At 46.1% G+C, this 16,795-nt stretch overlaps 1 protein-coding gene across 1 annotated transcript in view; it reads right to left on the reverse strand.

The window, feature by feature from the left end:
- The window catches only part of LOC136586874 (epidermal growth factor receptor-like), a 213,837-nt gene that overhangs the window by 18,542 nt on the left and 178,500 nt on the right, over positions 1-16,795 (reverse strand). The window contains exons 17-19 of the mRNA XM_066585141.1: positions 9,011-9,152; positions 7,090-7,212; positions 4,272-4,370 (exon numbers count right to left, since the gene is read on the reverse strand). Of these exons, the coding sequence (XP_066441238.1) occupies positions 4,272-4,370; positions 7,090-7,212; positions 9,011-9,152 (364 nt within the window). The remainder of the gene's footprint in view (positions 1-4,271; positions 4,371-7,089; positions 7,213-9,010; positions 9,153-16,795) is intronic.

Below are 16,795 nucleotides of genomic sequence, written 5' to 3' on the forward strand. Positions count from 1 at the left end.
TCTTGTTTGATTTTTTGGATGAGAATAGCACATGTCCATGTGAACTGTTCAGCACATCGGACAGCACACAAACGGGATGTCCAAGTGCTGTCCAATGCGAGTTACGCCTGAGCATCTCAGGCGCAACTTTTAAAACACCTGTGTGCAAGTGCCCTACGTGTAATCTATGGACATTCAAGCTTCTTTCTGTATAAAGCTGGACAATAACCCTGATAGAAGAATCTTGTGGTGGACATTTACTTTAAATCTAATATAAACCTGTTATTATATGAACAGTACAAGCTTTCCTGTCTCTGTAAAATCTAATACTAGCCATTTCCTGCGGCTCTAACTCAGGCGTTAGTGAATTAATTTCGGAGCCAACATAAGCTGGCAAAAGCATGCTAGCAGAAAGTTTCCTTCAAGTTTTGCTGTTGCAAGAGGTATTGTAGTAGCCTAGGGGATATGAATGCTGGGAAATACATGTGAACGTGTATAAAACCTGCCCAAAACACTTGAAACTTTGCAGACATCTACTGCTTATATTTGAACTGTTACAGACAGTCAGGGCAGATTTCCAAGTTGCCATATTAACTCTTAGAATACAGTTCTAGACAGTTGCAAAACTTGGACAGCAGATAACAATGAAACTTAAGAGTGCTTTTACATGGGAACATGCAAGATGCCAGACAAGTCGTCCCAGTAATAGTGGTTCCTGTGCTTTTACATGGGAAGATTATTACTAGTGAATGGAGGCAGGGTACTCATTTTACCAACCACAGAAGGATAGAAGGCTGAGTCACACTTGAGCCAGCTACCTGAACCATGCGGGAATTGAACTCCCAACTTTGAGGTTGAGCAAGAGCTTAGGACTGCTTTTTTGCTGCCTTAGCACTCTGTGCCACACAAGACATATATTAGGAGAAGTACTAAGGGTGCACCGTGTAGTCATAGCTGGGCCCCATTATATACTACCGTAGGAGAATTAAGTATCTTGACCCGTTTGGCACTCCAGAAATGAGTATATGAATTAGAGGCATTGTATATGCATGCAGCTCTCTCCGTTGTAGTTTATAGGACTTATGAAATTTCAGGCTATTACCTCGACGTCCATCATCTACAATGGAGAGATTGTTGATGGGGGGGGGGGGAGATGTGACCCTCATTCTCTTGATAGGTGGAAGTCCTGCAGGTGGAACTTCAATTTATTATTGCAAATACTTAGGATATATCAAAGATGTCTCAGATGGCCTTGCTGCCCCTTGGAAGTGCTCAGTATGGCAACATGGCTCTCAGACCACAAAAAGTTGTGCACCCCAGGTGTAATACATGTACGTGTCTGGTCCTGCAGAGCAAGAGATGTTGTGAAGCAACTATGTGCACTGACTAAGAGTTAAGGGCCCCAAAGACAATCCAGCCAGGAATCCGCCCCAAAAAAGTATCTGAAAATGGGGTTTGTAAATCAAGAACAAATCCTAGCATAATACAACCTGGTAAGGTAGGAAACTCTCTATATAAAACTTAAGTTACCCCTTCATTTACTCCTGTTCCAAATGCTCCCCCAGAGCTTGTACATTGGTGGAAATACCACATTTTGTCTATCTTGAGGCTTGCAGGATCCTGGCGCACAAAGCAAGAACATACGCCATCCACATTTTGTTCTATTCTCTTGAAAACAGGGAAGACAGCTAAAGGTTATTGGCAGATGTTCCAACTATGTGTCAGTGCTGAGCTCTTGGTAAATACAGGAAATGTTGGTGGATTCTTAGGAAAAAAATATTATTTGGAAGGGAAGTGTATCTAAACCAGATACAGAGAAAGGCAGTCTAAGAAGTAAGGAAAATGGATGGTAGATTACAAGTTTAGAATTAATACATTTTAATCAGAGATGAGCGAGCACGCTTAGTAAAGGCATACTCATCTGAGCAAATGCGGGGGTGAGCAGGTGGGAGCAGGGGCCGCCCCCCCCATTTGCTCAGATGACGATGCTCGCTCGAGTATCTGCCTTTACCGAGCGTGCTCACTCATCTCTAATTTTAATGTCTGTTGGTCCATAGGATGGGGAGACATGTCGGATTCTCTACAGAAAGACGCTCTTCGTAGTCACTCTTTGCTCCGGTCCTTTAAGTCTTTCTGTCTGTTCCATTTTTAGAAATATTCAGTAAAACACTGTAAGGTGCACAAGCTGTAAAAAGTCTACATATTACGGGTTTTTTTCACACATGGTCATCATGCGTAGTTATAATCTTGTCATAGTTAGGCTGGTTTCACATGGGCTCTGCTCGCGATGCGACAATGTGAAGCCCATGCTTTCCAATGGGTTCCTTCACATTAACAATGTTTTGTAGGCTGCTACATTGCAAGGAAAAAAAAATTGCGGGTCGCTAAATATTGCTGTAATTTGCGATGTTTTGTAGCCCATGTCTCCCTATGGAGCCTTCCTTTCTGCTGCATCGCGCGAAAACGCGGTTTTTGTGAGGTGCAATGCAACTTTTACAGTTGGAAATCCTACTGTAAAAGCCCTAAAATAAGCCCTAGCTGCATTTATAAAAATCTTCACAGCTGCTGTTCATTCCGCTGCGTGTTCTCTGCAGGTCCCCGGCACTTGCTTGTAGTTTTCTCTCAGTCCTTCCTTTTCAGAGGTTCAAATTCCCTATCTCCACTAAAGCTCTTTAGGTATAGTAAAGCTACAATATCCACGATGCGCTGGCACCCCCTAAAGTATCCACCAAGTTGAAACTACGGATTTAACAAAGGGTCTTTCTTTCTCCATATAATTGTGTAGCATGGTTACATATTACATGGACGGATGCCATCAAGCCTTCCACTTAAAACACAACGTTTGCAACTTCTTCAACCTTTGCAGATTTCCAGAAACTAGAACAAACTGAGTTTTGTTTCCAACTGTTTACCTTGGAGATGCTGAAGGTACATTGTGATCTAATAAAGCTATGCTCGGTATTTGGTCACAATCTGCTGTAAAATGCCCTTCGTTAAAAAAATAAAACAGCCTACGGGAATTGTGATCACCAAGAGCTACAGGGTGGGAAATAAGAGCTGTTTAATTTGTCACCAAACCAGATTTTTCATGAGCTCAGTTTTAATGTGTTGCTATTTAGAAGGGTTTTTCATGTAACACATTGCCATACCACCAATGATACTGCTAGTTAGTGTTGTGTGAGGTAAAGAAAACAGCAAGCAGCGCTCCTTTGTGAACATTTGTGGGAAAAGATGTCAATGCAACCTGGAATCCACCGGTAGAGCCTAGTCAAGAAAAACTTTCAAAGACAGCATTCTGGGTGCACTAAAAAATCTCCTTTATTCCTCCATTAGGGCTCTTTCCCACGAGCGCATATCGGCCCGACATTTTCATGGCCGGCCGATATGCGCTGTGATCTGATGCATTGGATTCCAATGCATCAGATCACATGGGCATATTTCTGAGACGTAAAAATGCCCGGCAAAGCCAATATAGCGTTGGGCGTTTTTACGTCGGGCCCAAAAGACAGTCCTGGAACTATCTTTTGGGTCGGAATACGTCGGCCGCTGCTTGGGCTCTAATAGGAGCCCATAGCCGCGACAGTAGGTGGAAGGGAGTTTAGCGGCGTGGCTGCTAAACTCCCTCCCTCTGTTCTACTCCCCTCCGTGCAGGCTCACCTCTCATTATTCCCTGCTCATTCTGTGCAATGGGAGGGGGTGTAACGGGGGCAGAGCTAAGCGCTGATCCGCCCCCTTCCTCCTATTGATGGCTATGGACAAGGGGTGAGACATGGGAGGAGCTAAGCAACCGCCCCTTGTCCATAGCCATCAATGGGAGGACTGGCGCTTAGCTCTGCCCCGTTCCACCCCCTCCCATTGTACAGAACGAGCGGAGAGGAACGAGAGGTGAGCCTGCAATGGGGAGAGAGATAAAATTGGAGATGGCCTGGTGAGCTCGGCGCATTTGCGCCGGGCTCACCAGGCCATCTAAACTGGTGCACAGACGTTTGATTTGTGCGCCTGTTTACCAGATTTTCCTCTCCCTATGTAGCGTATATCGGCCGGCCGTGAAAACGGTGGCTGATATGCGCTCGTGGGAATAAAGCCTAATAGAGAAGTAAAGCTGATTTTTTTTAATGCACTAAGGATGCTGTCATTGAATGTTTTCCTAGTTAGTGTTGACTGTCATGCATAGAATGTAAAGCAGATCTCAATAACCTTCTGGAGACTGAGCAAAAACTGAAATTTGCCACAACATGTAATATTTGGAGAATGACCAAATAATTGATTCCAATTGGTAAATTGATACTCACATCTAATATCTCCTTGTTGGCTTTAGGTGATGTGGCCTCTCGTAACTCTTTGATAGCAACTGGAATTTTGATGCCCTCACCCTCTGGAATCCAAAGACCCTAAGTACACAGATGAAATTAATTAGTAAAAAATGGATAATTATGAAACACTTCAACACGTATACTTGTATTAACCCTTTCCAATCCAATTTGTATCCTGGTTTTCCTAGGGGGCTTACTCTTTCTGCTGTTATACAACGGCGCTATATGCTGGCTAAAGCCAGTACTGCATGAGGTGATACGTTGGATAGGCTTCTACAGCAGAGAGGCTGGCAATATACAGTAAGAGAACCCCGACGGGCGTTTTCCAACATCAGAGCTGTAGAGCCTTAAATCATAATGTCTTCAGACGTCAGACAGTGGATTGGAAAGGGTTAATCAGAGGTTCTCCTTCTAGGTGCATTTAGCATTTCCATGTTAACCCCTTAAGGATGCGGTCCTTTTTTTTTTTCTTTCATTTTTTGTTTAAACTCTCCACTTTCAAAAAAATCATAGCTGCTTTTTTTCTTTCGGTGTAGCTGCATGAGGGCCTGATTTTTGTGAGATGAGTTGTATTTTTCGATGGTACTATTTAATGTACCATAATGCACTGAAAGTGGGGTGAAACAGAAAAAAAACCAAAATTCTGCCAACTTTGTGTGGGGTTTTGCTGTCACGGTTTACAGACTGCTGCAAAAATAACACCTTTTTGGGGTGTGTGTGATTGTTTGATAAATGGCGTTGTGTATTTTTTCTGACAAAATTCATGGTGTGGGAAAAGTAATGCATTACTTGATACATCACACATTTACAGATGTGGCAGTACCAAATGTGTTTGTGAGTTTTTCTTTTGTTTTGATTTTTATTATAAATATGGGAAAATAATCTTTTTTTTACTTTTAATATCCTTCTTCTACAGTAGTTTAAAAACATTTTTTTTACTTATTCCTACTTTTCTTTTTAGTCCCCATAGAGGACTTGAATTTGCTATAGTTTGATTGCTTATACCATATTCTGAAATACTTCAGTATTGCAGTATATGATATATCTGCAGGCATTCTATTAAGACAGGCTACAGGCCAGTCCTAATATTCAGAAATACAGGGCAACCCTGGGGGCCTTCAGAAGGCCCCGGGCTACCATGACACCCTAACAGCACCTCACCCTTCTCATCCTGAGGGACTATATGAGAGTAAGGAATGCTGATCGTGGCATTTAAATGCCACTGTCAGAATTGACAGCGTCATTTAAAGGGTTAATAACCAAAACCATTGTGAATGCAGATTGTGGCTGTTGTGACCTGTTAAAGACCGGTTACACCGGCCGTGTATAGAGCAGGATCGGCTCATGACCCCGCTTTGTACAAGCCCTGCACACCCATGACGTACATATACATCCTGGGGTGCTAAGCGGTTAATAAAGTGAAGAGGTTTTATGAGTGAAGATGATTTCTTACACATATTTGCAATAAACACTCACTTGTGTACTGGGACAATTGGCTACTAAGATATTGGAGGTTGCTATTGTACAATGCTCATAAGATTGTATCAATCCGTTATTAACCTTCACTAACACAGGATCCCAATAGATTACATTACTGCATACCAAAATCTGAAACAATGTAGAATGAACCTCTTGTGCTCAAAATTCAGAGGCAGCGTCACCCACGACACAAGCGCCTGCGTATATGTTTTGTAACATGTCAGTTCTGCTTCTCTATAAGAAACCTCATTATGGAATACTATCCAAGAATGGTTGAATAGATACATTAAAAATATCTGAAATTGTATGTGTCCTCGGATACGTCAGTGATTGGTCAGTGGAAGAACAAGAGCAGATAACAATGACAAGGCTTTTATATACTGCGAGGAAACTGATAGCACAACACTTGGTGGATGAGGCGGACTCACCATAAGGGACAAAGTGAACAGATTGCTACCATGGGAAAACCGAGATATCCTAAATGAAAAACGGGCCATAAATACTATAAAATATGGCTAAAATGGCTAAGTACTCCTGGGTTAGCACTGCTGAATCTGCTTAGTAATATCCCAGTTGGTTGAGGTGGAGAGTTCAGGGTAGATTGCGAATTGTGTAAATACTTGTAGGGTATTAATACCACTGCTTTTGTTTCTTCTATAATATCCTGTATTAACCCTTTCCAATCCACTGTCTGATGTCTGAAGGCATTCTGATTGAAGGCTGCACAGCTCCGATGTCAGAAGACGTCTGGCAGGGTATTCTACTGTATATTACTGGCGGCTCTGTTGTCGGGGGTCTCTTCAGCATTTCCCATACCGCAGTACTGGCTCTAGCCAATAGATGGCGCCATTATAAAATGGCAGAAAGAGAAAGCCCCCTAGGAAACCCTGAATCCAAAATTGGATTGCAAAGGGTTAATATATAATACTGACATCTAGATAGAGATAACAGATAGGACACAGTATGACTGCCCTCATTTCTGTCGACTACAGGAACAAAGAAGTGGAACAAAGAAACGACCAAAGAAGAAAAGGGGGCATCTAAAAGAACAGTGCAGTTTGGGAATAGTGAGAGGTGGGAGCCAATTGCCTCCTACGAGGGAGATAAACCGCTTGTGATGGACTTTGAGACTCAGTAAAGGCTTGGTGGCTGTAGATGGTCTACAAGACATATATACGGGAGACGTGGAGGAGGAGGGGATATTTTGCGGAATTATGTTTGTTTGTTTAAAAATAACAAAATGCATCCAATAAAAAAATTATTTAACAAAAAAAAATATTTGAAATGGTTGAAAAATGATCATTTCTATCCATCATACCTGATATACGGTACCAAATGCACCAGACCCCAGGACCTTTATCTTCTTGAATTCAGTTTCTTTCAAGATTCGAAGAAGTGCTTGGTTTGGAGCTTCACCACTGGGGGTAACAGGTTCCACAAGCTACAATGAAACACAGCATTATTCTAATACCGCTACATTATATAACCTCCCCGCAGCAAAATCTGACTGCAGTAATTAAGGGTTACTCTATTGTAACAATTGTATGACAAAAAAAAATCTAATATTTGTGAATCCTTGTAAGGGTACTTTGGTACTGGATGAGCTGTCACAGATGCCTACCAGGTCGCCCCAGTGATAACTCATCCTGTGCTTTTACACAGGAGCGATCATCGGTAGTGAATGGAGGCTGGGTGGACTGGGGATCATTCTGGCCTGCCAGCCTCTATTCACAGTAAACAGGCAGTCGTTGATGGATGAACGAACGATGAATATACGAACCAATCCATTGTTCAGTTTTATGCATGCACAAACTGAATGGCAAATGAAAAGCGAACGGATTCTGGTTGGTCATTCAGGCATTTACACTGAACGATGATCAGGTAGATTCCGGTTGAATCCAGGAATCTGAACGATTTATCGGCTCGTGTAAAAGGGCCCTAAAATAATCCCGAAAACACAGATGTAAAGTGGATGAACCAAATGACAATGATATTATAATAGTTGCCCGCTTCCCGACAAATGTTGCTCAGTGATATATTCTACACCATTACCGCACAATAGCGCTCCTCCAGAAGGAGGTAAACCACTTTTATAGTGCCATCTATTGGTGTGCTAGGAGAGCTATTTTTCATACTTTTTCCTAAGGGTCACTGCACCAAAGGCCTCATGTCCACGGGTGGGTTTGATTTGTAGAAGATCCGCAAATCAAACTGCCTATAGGATACATGGGCGTCTGCAAATGCACTAAAGCAGGTGGATTTGATATGCTGACCTTTCGGTCTGGAAAACAAATCGCAGCACGCTCCATTTCAGTGAGGATCTCACACAGAAAACTTTCATTGAAGTCAATAGAAGCCATCCGATCTGCAGCCCGTTAGTAATTCTATTGCGGACGGGGTGCAGATACTGCGGGAAAGCATGCGTCCACAGTTAAGAAAGAAGATCTGGACAGGATGCAGAAGACCCACACAGGGTGGGATTCTGCTGCGGGCTCCCGCATGTGGAATCCGACCCGCCCGTGGATATGAGGCCTGTTGTACAGTGCACAGCGCTAGAATTAGGGCCTACAGCTCTCTCCCAAATAATCAATAGCTCATAAAGATATCACATCCCCTACCACCTAAAATAACAAGGTAATCGTGCAGAATTGGAACGGACATTCATCGCCTATTCACAGGATAGGGGATAACTTTATGATCAGTGGGGGTCTCCTCCTGTGTCCCAGTCCTGCTCACTGCAGGCTTTCTGCACCCCCTGCAGTGAGGTGTATTGTGTCGGACTACTGGAGACAGCTGAAGTAAAAGTGCTCAGCAATTTCCGTCAGCCCCACTGAAATTAATGGAGTGGTGCCTGTGCATGCTCGGCCATTGCTCCATGCAATGCGAAGTCACTGTGGGTGGGAGAAGACAGGAACATGGAACCCCATTCTCAGGATCAATGGGGGCCTCAGTGGTGAGACCCCCACCTATCATAAAGTTATCTCCTATCCCCTAGGGAATAACACGAGATTGTGGAATATACGCTATCATCATTAAGCATAAAGAAACTAGACAACTGTAAATTTGATAGACAAAAGACTGAGCTTAAAGGATGTTTGATGGGACATAAGTAGGTAATTTAATACTAATGTAATATGCATAAACATTTCTTTGTTTTTAGTATTATATGTATATTATTTGTAATGGCCCATATCCCTTCTGTATATATTGCACTTTCATATAATCAATGATGTCCTCACCTCTCGTTCTTGCAATAACCTACGAAGAGTGCGCTTTCTGTTAATGCGATTTCTTCGAATAAAGAAAAATGCAACCAGTGCGAACACAACGGCAGCCAGGATGCCTCCAACAACGCCAGCAGCAATGTATGCCACTTTGGAGCTGAAAAGGAGAACATATGAAGTTATTAAATAAGTACAACACATTGTCACCAATCCTCTATAGTCGATCTCACATTGTGCCAAACTACATATAGAGCGCGGTGCCTCCAGAAGCCACCCCATGCAGGCCTTGATGGCGGCATCATGAACCATCGGGTTATCTCATAGTGAAGCACAGAGATCAGTGGATCATGGAGACTGTGGAGGGATAAGGAATAGACCCTTGGAGATTCACATTAATATTATTAAATATAGCAATATATTTTTTGTTATAGTAACATGGAGAAACTATTATGTCTACTACTATCACTATGTAGGTATTGTGGAAATCTAGTAGCAAAACACTGCTGTGGAGATTACAAAGGGAAGAGAGAATCCTTCCAATGCAGTAGATACTGACAGCTGGCTGAGAGCAGAACAAATAATATGAAACCCAATATAGTTTAAAGGGAAAAGCAGATTACAATTTGTACTTGCTGGGGGTTAATTCATGTGTCTATATCTACTCCCTCAAATAATAGGAGTCCCCATACTTTCCGAAGTGTTAGACGCCTTTTAGAATGTTCAAATACGGTATATTTCGCCGAGTAGGAAAATCCGACACAATTTTTGCATGAGAGCCAAACAAAGATTGTCTACCACATCAATCAGTGTGCGGCTCCAGTTCAGGCATTGTCGGGTTCACTGCTAAACGGCTCTGAAGAGAACAGAGAACTTTTACAAATAGGAACACAATGAGCTCCTGCAAATAGTCAATCATGATCAGATATGAGCCGAGCTGCTGGTTCACATTATTATTGTACAATGAAATAACTCTGGCTGTTAGTTTGGAGATATCTGCGTTTCCAAAGATCCCCCTCATTGCCTTTACTGGACTGTAGTGTGCTTTGGCATCCCATCAATATTCAGAAACAATGGAAAGTCACGTACCCGGGTATGAAGTGCAGCATACTTAGCAAAAAGTAAATGACCCAGCAAAAATGACGGGTACAATCATCAATTTATTTTGATTCCTTAAAATCCACAACAAGATTCTCGATACTTTCCGGATGCTTTTGGCTCTTGGTCATAGTGTCACTACGGAAACGCTTAAAGCGTAATTGCATTTTCCGGCGACTATTCACAATATTCTACCATGTGTATATAGATGGGAAATACCACAATTTCTGGTCATTATATGACTTTCATCTTTCATTTTCCACTAGTCTTCTCCTAAACAGACTGTATCTCCAATTTTCAGTCTTCCCTGAGCTTTTGGATGGAGACTAGCTGCTATGATGTGTTCTATGCACTGCACATAGAGAAAACAGCAGATTCTGCTCTATAGCAAACCGTCACAAGTAACAGTATCATGGAGGAAATTATACAGATGTCCTACACAGTGTTGTAGATCTGATTTTAGTAGCTGTAACACAGTAAACCACTTACTGTTAGCAGCAGCACAGCTGAGTCTCTCCTCCTCTACAATGGAAGAGAAGAAAATGAAACCATGACAGTCTATTAGGTGCAAAAAAATCCAACGTAGTTTTTTTTATTACTGCATCTACAGTCAAAAATGGAGCAATGAAAGACTACTTTGGAGATTTTTTGCACCCGATATGCTATCACGGTTTCTTTTTCTTCTCTTAGATGCGAGCTCTGTGGATTCTAGTTTTTAGTGATTATTAGAGATGAGCGAGCGTACTCGTCCGAGCTTGATACTCATTCGAGTATTAGGGTACTCGAGATGCTCGTTACTCAAGACGAGCACCACGAGGTGTTCAAGTCACTTTCATTTTCTTCCCAGAAAATTTTGCGCCGTTTTCTGGCCAATAGTAACACAGGGAAGGCATTACAATTTCCTCCTGTGAAGTTCCAGCCCTATCCCACCCCCCTGCAGTGAGTGGCTGGGGAGATCAGATGCCACCCGAGTATATAAACTGGGCCCGCCCGCGGCTAGCCACAGATGCACCCTGAGAGACATTAGGGAAAGTGCCGTCTTGCTGTAGCTGCTATAGGGAGAGTGTTAGGCTGTTATTCTTCGTCTTCAAGAACCCCAACGGTCCTTCTTAGGTCCACATCTGACCGTGTGCAGTACTGTTGAGGCTGCTTTTAGCAGTTTTGCAAATTGTTTTTTTTTGTATATCGGGCGTGGAGACCATAGCGTCCTCAGTCTGCAGTCATTTTACTGAGTATAGGGGCAGTACTGGTGAGGCAGGGACAGTGGTACAGGGAAAGAGGTATACTGGCTATATAGGCAGTGGGCTTTTTCAAAAAAATTGGGAAAAAATACTATATTTGGGCTGCCTGTGACCATCTTCAGTTTACTGCGTGTCCGCTGGGGGTAGTAGTCGCTAATTAATACCCAGCCTTGCGCATAATTTTGTTCTGGCTGCACAGTGCTTTCAATAACCACAGTCATCCTCCAACAGGGAAATCCATATACAGGCTATATAGGCAGTGGGCTTTTTCCCCAGAATTGGGAAAAAATACAATATTTGGGCTGCCTGTGACCGTCTTCAGTTTACTGCGTGTCTGCTGGGGGTAGTAGTCGCTAATTAATACCCAGCCTTGCGCATAATTTTGTTCTGGCTGCACTGTGCTTTCAATAACCACAGTCATCCTCCAACAGGGAAATCCATATACAGGCTATATAGGCAGTGGGCTTTTTCCCCAAATTTGGGAAAAAATACTATATTTGGGCTGCGTGTGACCGTCTTCAGTTTACTGCGTGTCTGCTGGGGGTAGTAGTCACTAATTAATACCCAGCTAAGCGTTACAGCAGGCTTGCGCATAATTGTTTCCTGGCTCTGCTGTGTCCGTTACATGATCGCAGTCATCCTGCCAGAGGGAAAGAGTATACATATATACGCTGCATACGGTGTCTGTCTGGTTTTTCACCTCACCATTTTAAAAAATTGAAGCAAAATACTTAAGGCCTACCACTGGCCTTTGGCCACTTGACTGGTTCTGCGCTGTGAATTTCAGTAGCTCAGTCATACGCACCTAGGTCTCACTACAGGCTTGCGCATAATTGTTTCCTGGCTCTGCTGTGCGCTCCGTAAGCGAAGTCAGCCTCCAACCACAGGCCAATAAGCGGCACATTTAATTACAGCGTTCTGTTTCTGCTCTACTCGTAATACACCATGCTGAGGGGTAGGGGTAGGCCTAGAGGACGTGGACGCGGGCGAGGACGCGGAGGCCCAAGTCAGGGTGTGGGCACAGGCCGAGCTCCTGGTCAAGGTGTATCACAGCCGACTGCTGCGGGATTAGGAGAGAGGCAAGTTTCTGGGGTCCCCAGATTCATCTCACAATTAATGGGTCCACGCGGTAGACCTTTATTAGAAACTGAGCAGTGTGAGCAGGTCCTGTCGTGGATGGCAGAAAGTGCATCCAGCAATCTATTGACCACCCAGTCTTCTACGCCGTCCACAGCTGCAACTCTGAATCCTCTGGCTGCTGCTCCTCCTTCCTCCCAGCCTCCTCACTCCATGAAAATGACACATTCTGAGGAGCAGGCAGACTCCCAGGAACTGTTCTCGGGCCCCTGCCCAGATTGGGCAGCAATGGTTCCTCTCCCACCGGAGGAGTTTGTCGTGACAGATGCCCAACCTTTGGAAAGTTCCCTGGGTCCGGGGGATGAGGCTGGGTACTTTCGGCAACTGTCTCAAGAGCTTTCAGTGGGTGAGGAGGACGATGACGATGAGACACAGTTGTCTATCAGTGAGGTAGTAGTAAGGGCAGTAAGTCCCAGGGAGGAGCGCACAGAGGATTCGGAGGAAGAGCCGCTGGACGATGAGGTGACTGACTACAACTGGTGTGATAAGCCAACTGAGGACCGGTCTTCAGAGGGGGAGGCAATTGTAGCCGCAGCACAGGTTGGAAGAGGCAGTGGGGTGGCCAGGGGTAGAGGCAGGGCCAGACCGAATAATCCACCAACTGTTTCCCAAAGCGCCCCCTCACGCCATGCCACCCTGCAGAGGCCGAGGTGCTCAAAGGTGTGGCAGTTTTTCACTGAGCGTGCAGACAACCGACAAACTGTGGTGTGCAAGGTTTGTCGCGCCAAGATCAGTCGGGGAGCCACCACCAACAGCCTCACCACCACCAGCATGCGCAGGCATATGATGGCCAAGCACCCCACAAGGTGGGACGAAGGCCGTTCACCGCCTCCGGTTTGCACCACTGCCTCTCCCCCTGTGCCCCAACCTGCCACTGAGATCCAAACCCCCTCTCAGGACACAGGCACGACCATCTCCCGGCCTGCACCCACACCCTCACCTCCGCTGTCCTCGGCCCCATCCAGCAATGTCTCTCAGCGCAGCGTCCAGCCGTCGCTAGCGCAACTGTTTGAGCGCAAGCGCAAGTACGCCGCCACGCACCCTCACGCTCAAGCGTTAAACGTGCACATAGCCAGATTGATCAGCCTGGAGATGCTGCCGTATAGGCTTGTGGAACGGAGGCTTTCAAAAACATGATGGTGGCGGCGGCCCCGCGCTACTCGGTTCCCAGTCGCCACTACTTTTCCCGATGTGCCGTCCCAGCCCTGCACGACCACGTCTCCCGCAACATTGTACACGCCCTCACCAACGCGGTTACTGGCAAGGTCCACTTAACAACGGACACGTGGACAAGCACAGGCGGGCAGGGCCACTATATCTCCCTGACGGCACATTGGGTGAATTTAGTGGAGGCTGGGACCGAGTCAGAGCCTGGGACCGCTCACGTCCTACCCACCCCCAGAATTGCGGGCCCCAGCTCGGTGCTGGTATCTGCGGCGGTGTATGCTTCCTCCACTAAACCACCCTCCTCCTCCTCCTCCTCTTCCTATGCAACCTCTGTCTCGCAATCGAGATGTGTCAGCAGCAGCACGTCGCCAGCAGTTGGTGTCGCGCGGCGTGGCAGCACAGCGGTGGGCAAGCGTCAGCAGGCTGTGCTGAAACTACTCAGCTTAGGAGAGAAGAGGCACACGGCCCACGAACTGCTGCAGGATCTGACAGAGCAGACCGACCGCTGACTTTCGCCGCTGAGCCTCCAACCGGGCATGGTCGTGTGTGACAACGGCCGTAACCTGGTGGCGGCTCTGCAGCTCGGCAGCCTCACGCACGTGCCATGCCTGGCCCACGTCTTTAACTTGGTGGTTCAGCGCTTTCTGAAAAGCTACCCACGCTTGTCAGACCTGCTCGGAAAGGTGCGCCGGGTCAGCGCACATTTCCGCAAGTCCAACATGGACGCAGCCACCCTGCAACATCGGTTTAATCTGCCAGTGCACCGACTGCTGTGCGACGTGCCCACACGGTGGAACTCAACGCTCCACATGTTGGCCAGGCTCTATGAGCAGCGTAGAGCTATAGTGGAATACCAACTCCAACATGGGCGGCGTAGTGGGATTCAGCCTCCTCAATTCTTTACAGAAGAGTGGGCCTGGTTGGCAGACATCTGCCAGGTCCTTGGAAACTTTGAGGAGTCTACCCAGATGGTGAGCGGCGATGCTGCAATCATTAGCGTCACCATTCCTCTGCTATGCCTCTTGAGAAGTTCCGTGCAAAGCATAAAGGCAGACGCTTTGCGCTCGGAAACGGAGGCGGGGGAAGACAGTATGTCGCTGGATAGTCAGAGCACCCTCATTTCTATATCTCAGCGCATTTTGGAGGAGGAGGAGGAGGAGGGGGAGGAGCATGAGGAGGAGGGGGAAGAGACAGCTTGGCCCACTGCTTAGGGTACCCATGCTGCTTGGCTGTCATCCTTTCAGCGTGTATGGCCTGAGGAGGAGGAGGAGGATCCTGAAAGTGATCTTCCTAGTGAGGACAGCCATGTGTTGCGTACAGGTACCCTGGCACACATGGCTGACTTCATGTTAGGATGCCTTTCTCGTGACCCTCGCATTACACGCATTCTGGCCACTACGGATTACTGGGTGTACACACTGCTCGACCCACGGTATAAGGAGAACCTTTCCACTCTCATACCCGAAGAGGAAAGAGGTTCGAGAGTGATGCTATACCACAGGACCCTGGCGGACAAACTGATGGTAAAATTCACATCCGACAGCGCTAGTGGCAGAAGGCGCAGTTCCGAGGGCCAGGTAGCAGGGGAGGCGCGGAGATCAGGCAGCATGTACAGCGCAGGCAGGGGAACACTCTCCAAGGCCTTTGCCAGCTTTATGGCTCCCCAGCAAGACTGTGTCACCGCTCCCCAGTCAAGGCTGAGTCGGCGGGAGCTCTGTAAAAGGATGGTGAGGGAGTACGTAGCCGATCGCACGACCGTCCTCCGTGACGCCTCTGCTCCGTACAACTACTGGGTGTCAAAGCTGGACACGTGGCCTGAACTCGCGCTATATGCCCTGGAGGTGCTTGCTTGCCCTGCGGCTAGCATCTTGTCAGAGAGGGTGTTTAGTGCGGCTGGGGGAATCATCACGGATAAGCGTACCCGCCTGTCAACCGACAGTGCCGACAGGCTTACACTCATAAAGATGAACAAAGCCTGGATTTCCCCAGACTTCTCTTCTCCACCAGCGGACAGCAGCGGTACCTAAACAATACGTAGGCTGCACCCGCGGATGGAAGCATCGTTCTCTATGACCATAAAAAACGGGGATCTTTTGGCTTCATCAATATGTGTATTATATTCATCCTCCTCCTCCTGAAACCTCACGTAATCACGGCGAACGGGCAATTTTTCTTAGGCCCACAAGGCTCAAGTCATATTACTTTTGTAAACCATGTTTATACATTTCAATTCTCATTAAAGCGTTGAAACTTGCACCTGAACCAATTTTTATTTTAACTGGGCTGCCTCCAGGCCTAGTTACAAATTAAGCCACAGTAACCAAAGAGATTAATGTGTTTCACCTGCCCTCTTGGTTGGGCATGGGCAATTTTTCTGAGGTACATTAGTACTGTTGGTACACCAATTTTTTTGGGCCCTCGCCTACAGTGTAATCCTAGTAATTTTTATGGGCTTCGCCTGCACTCATGGTACAGCAAGGTGTGTGGGGTTGGCCTTCACTTTTGCTACATAAATGTAACTGGGGCCTTGTCTATACTGCAACTACTGAAATGTGAAAGAGACTGTTATCTCCCTAAACTGCTGCAATGGGAATGTTACTGTGGCCTGTCTTGATTGCTACTACTACTGAAATGGAACTAATACTGTGCCCCCCCTATACTGCTGCTTCGGAATTGTTACTGGGGCCTGTCTAGACTGCTACTACTACTGAAATGGAACTAATACTGTGCTCCCTCTATACTGCTGCTAGTGATATGTTATTGGGGCCTGTCCAGACTGCTACTACTACTGAAATGGAACTAATACTGTGCTCCCCCTATACTGCTTCTAGTGATATGTTACTGGGGCCTGTCCAGACTGCTACTACTACTGAAATGGAACTAATACTGTGCTCCCCCTATACTGCTGCTAGTGATATGTTACTGGGGCCTGTCCCTAATGCTACCGCTGAAATGTTACTAATTCTGGGCTCTGCCTATACCGCTGCTAATGCTATGTCACTGGGGTGTGGAAACGGAGGCTTCCCAAAGACATGATGGCGGCGAGGCCATTTCCCACCAACGCGGTTACTGTTAAGGTGCATATAACCACGGACACGTGGAGAGGACACGTAGTGCCTCAAAAACATCCCCCTCCTCCTCCAACAATGAAAACATTCTT

This window comes from Eleutherodactylus coqui, chromosome 12 (assembly GCF_035609145.1).
Source record: "Eleutherodactylus coqui strain aEleCoq1 chromosome 12, aEleCoq1.hap1, whole genome shotgun sequence".
In the NCBI taxonomy this organism is placed as follows: domain Eukaryota; kingdom Metazoa; phylum Chordata; class Amphibia; order Anura; family Eleutherodactylidae; genus Eleutherodactylus; species Eleutherodactylus coqui.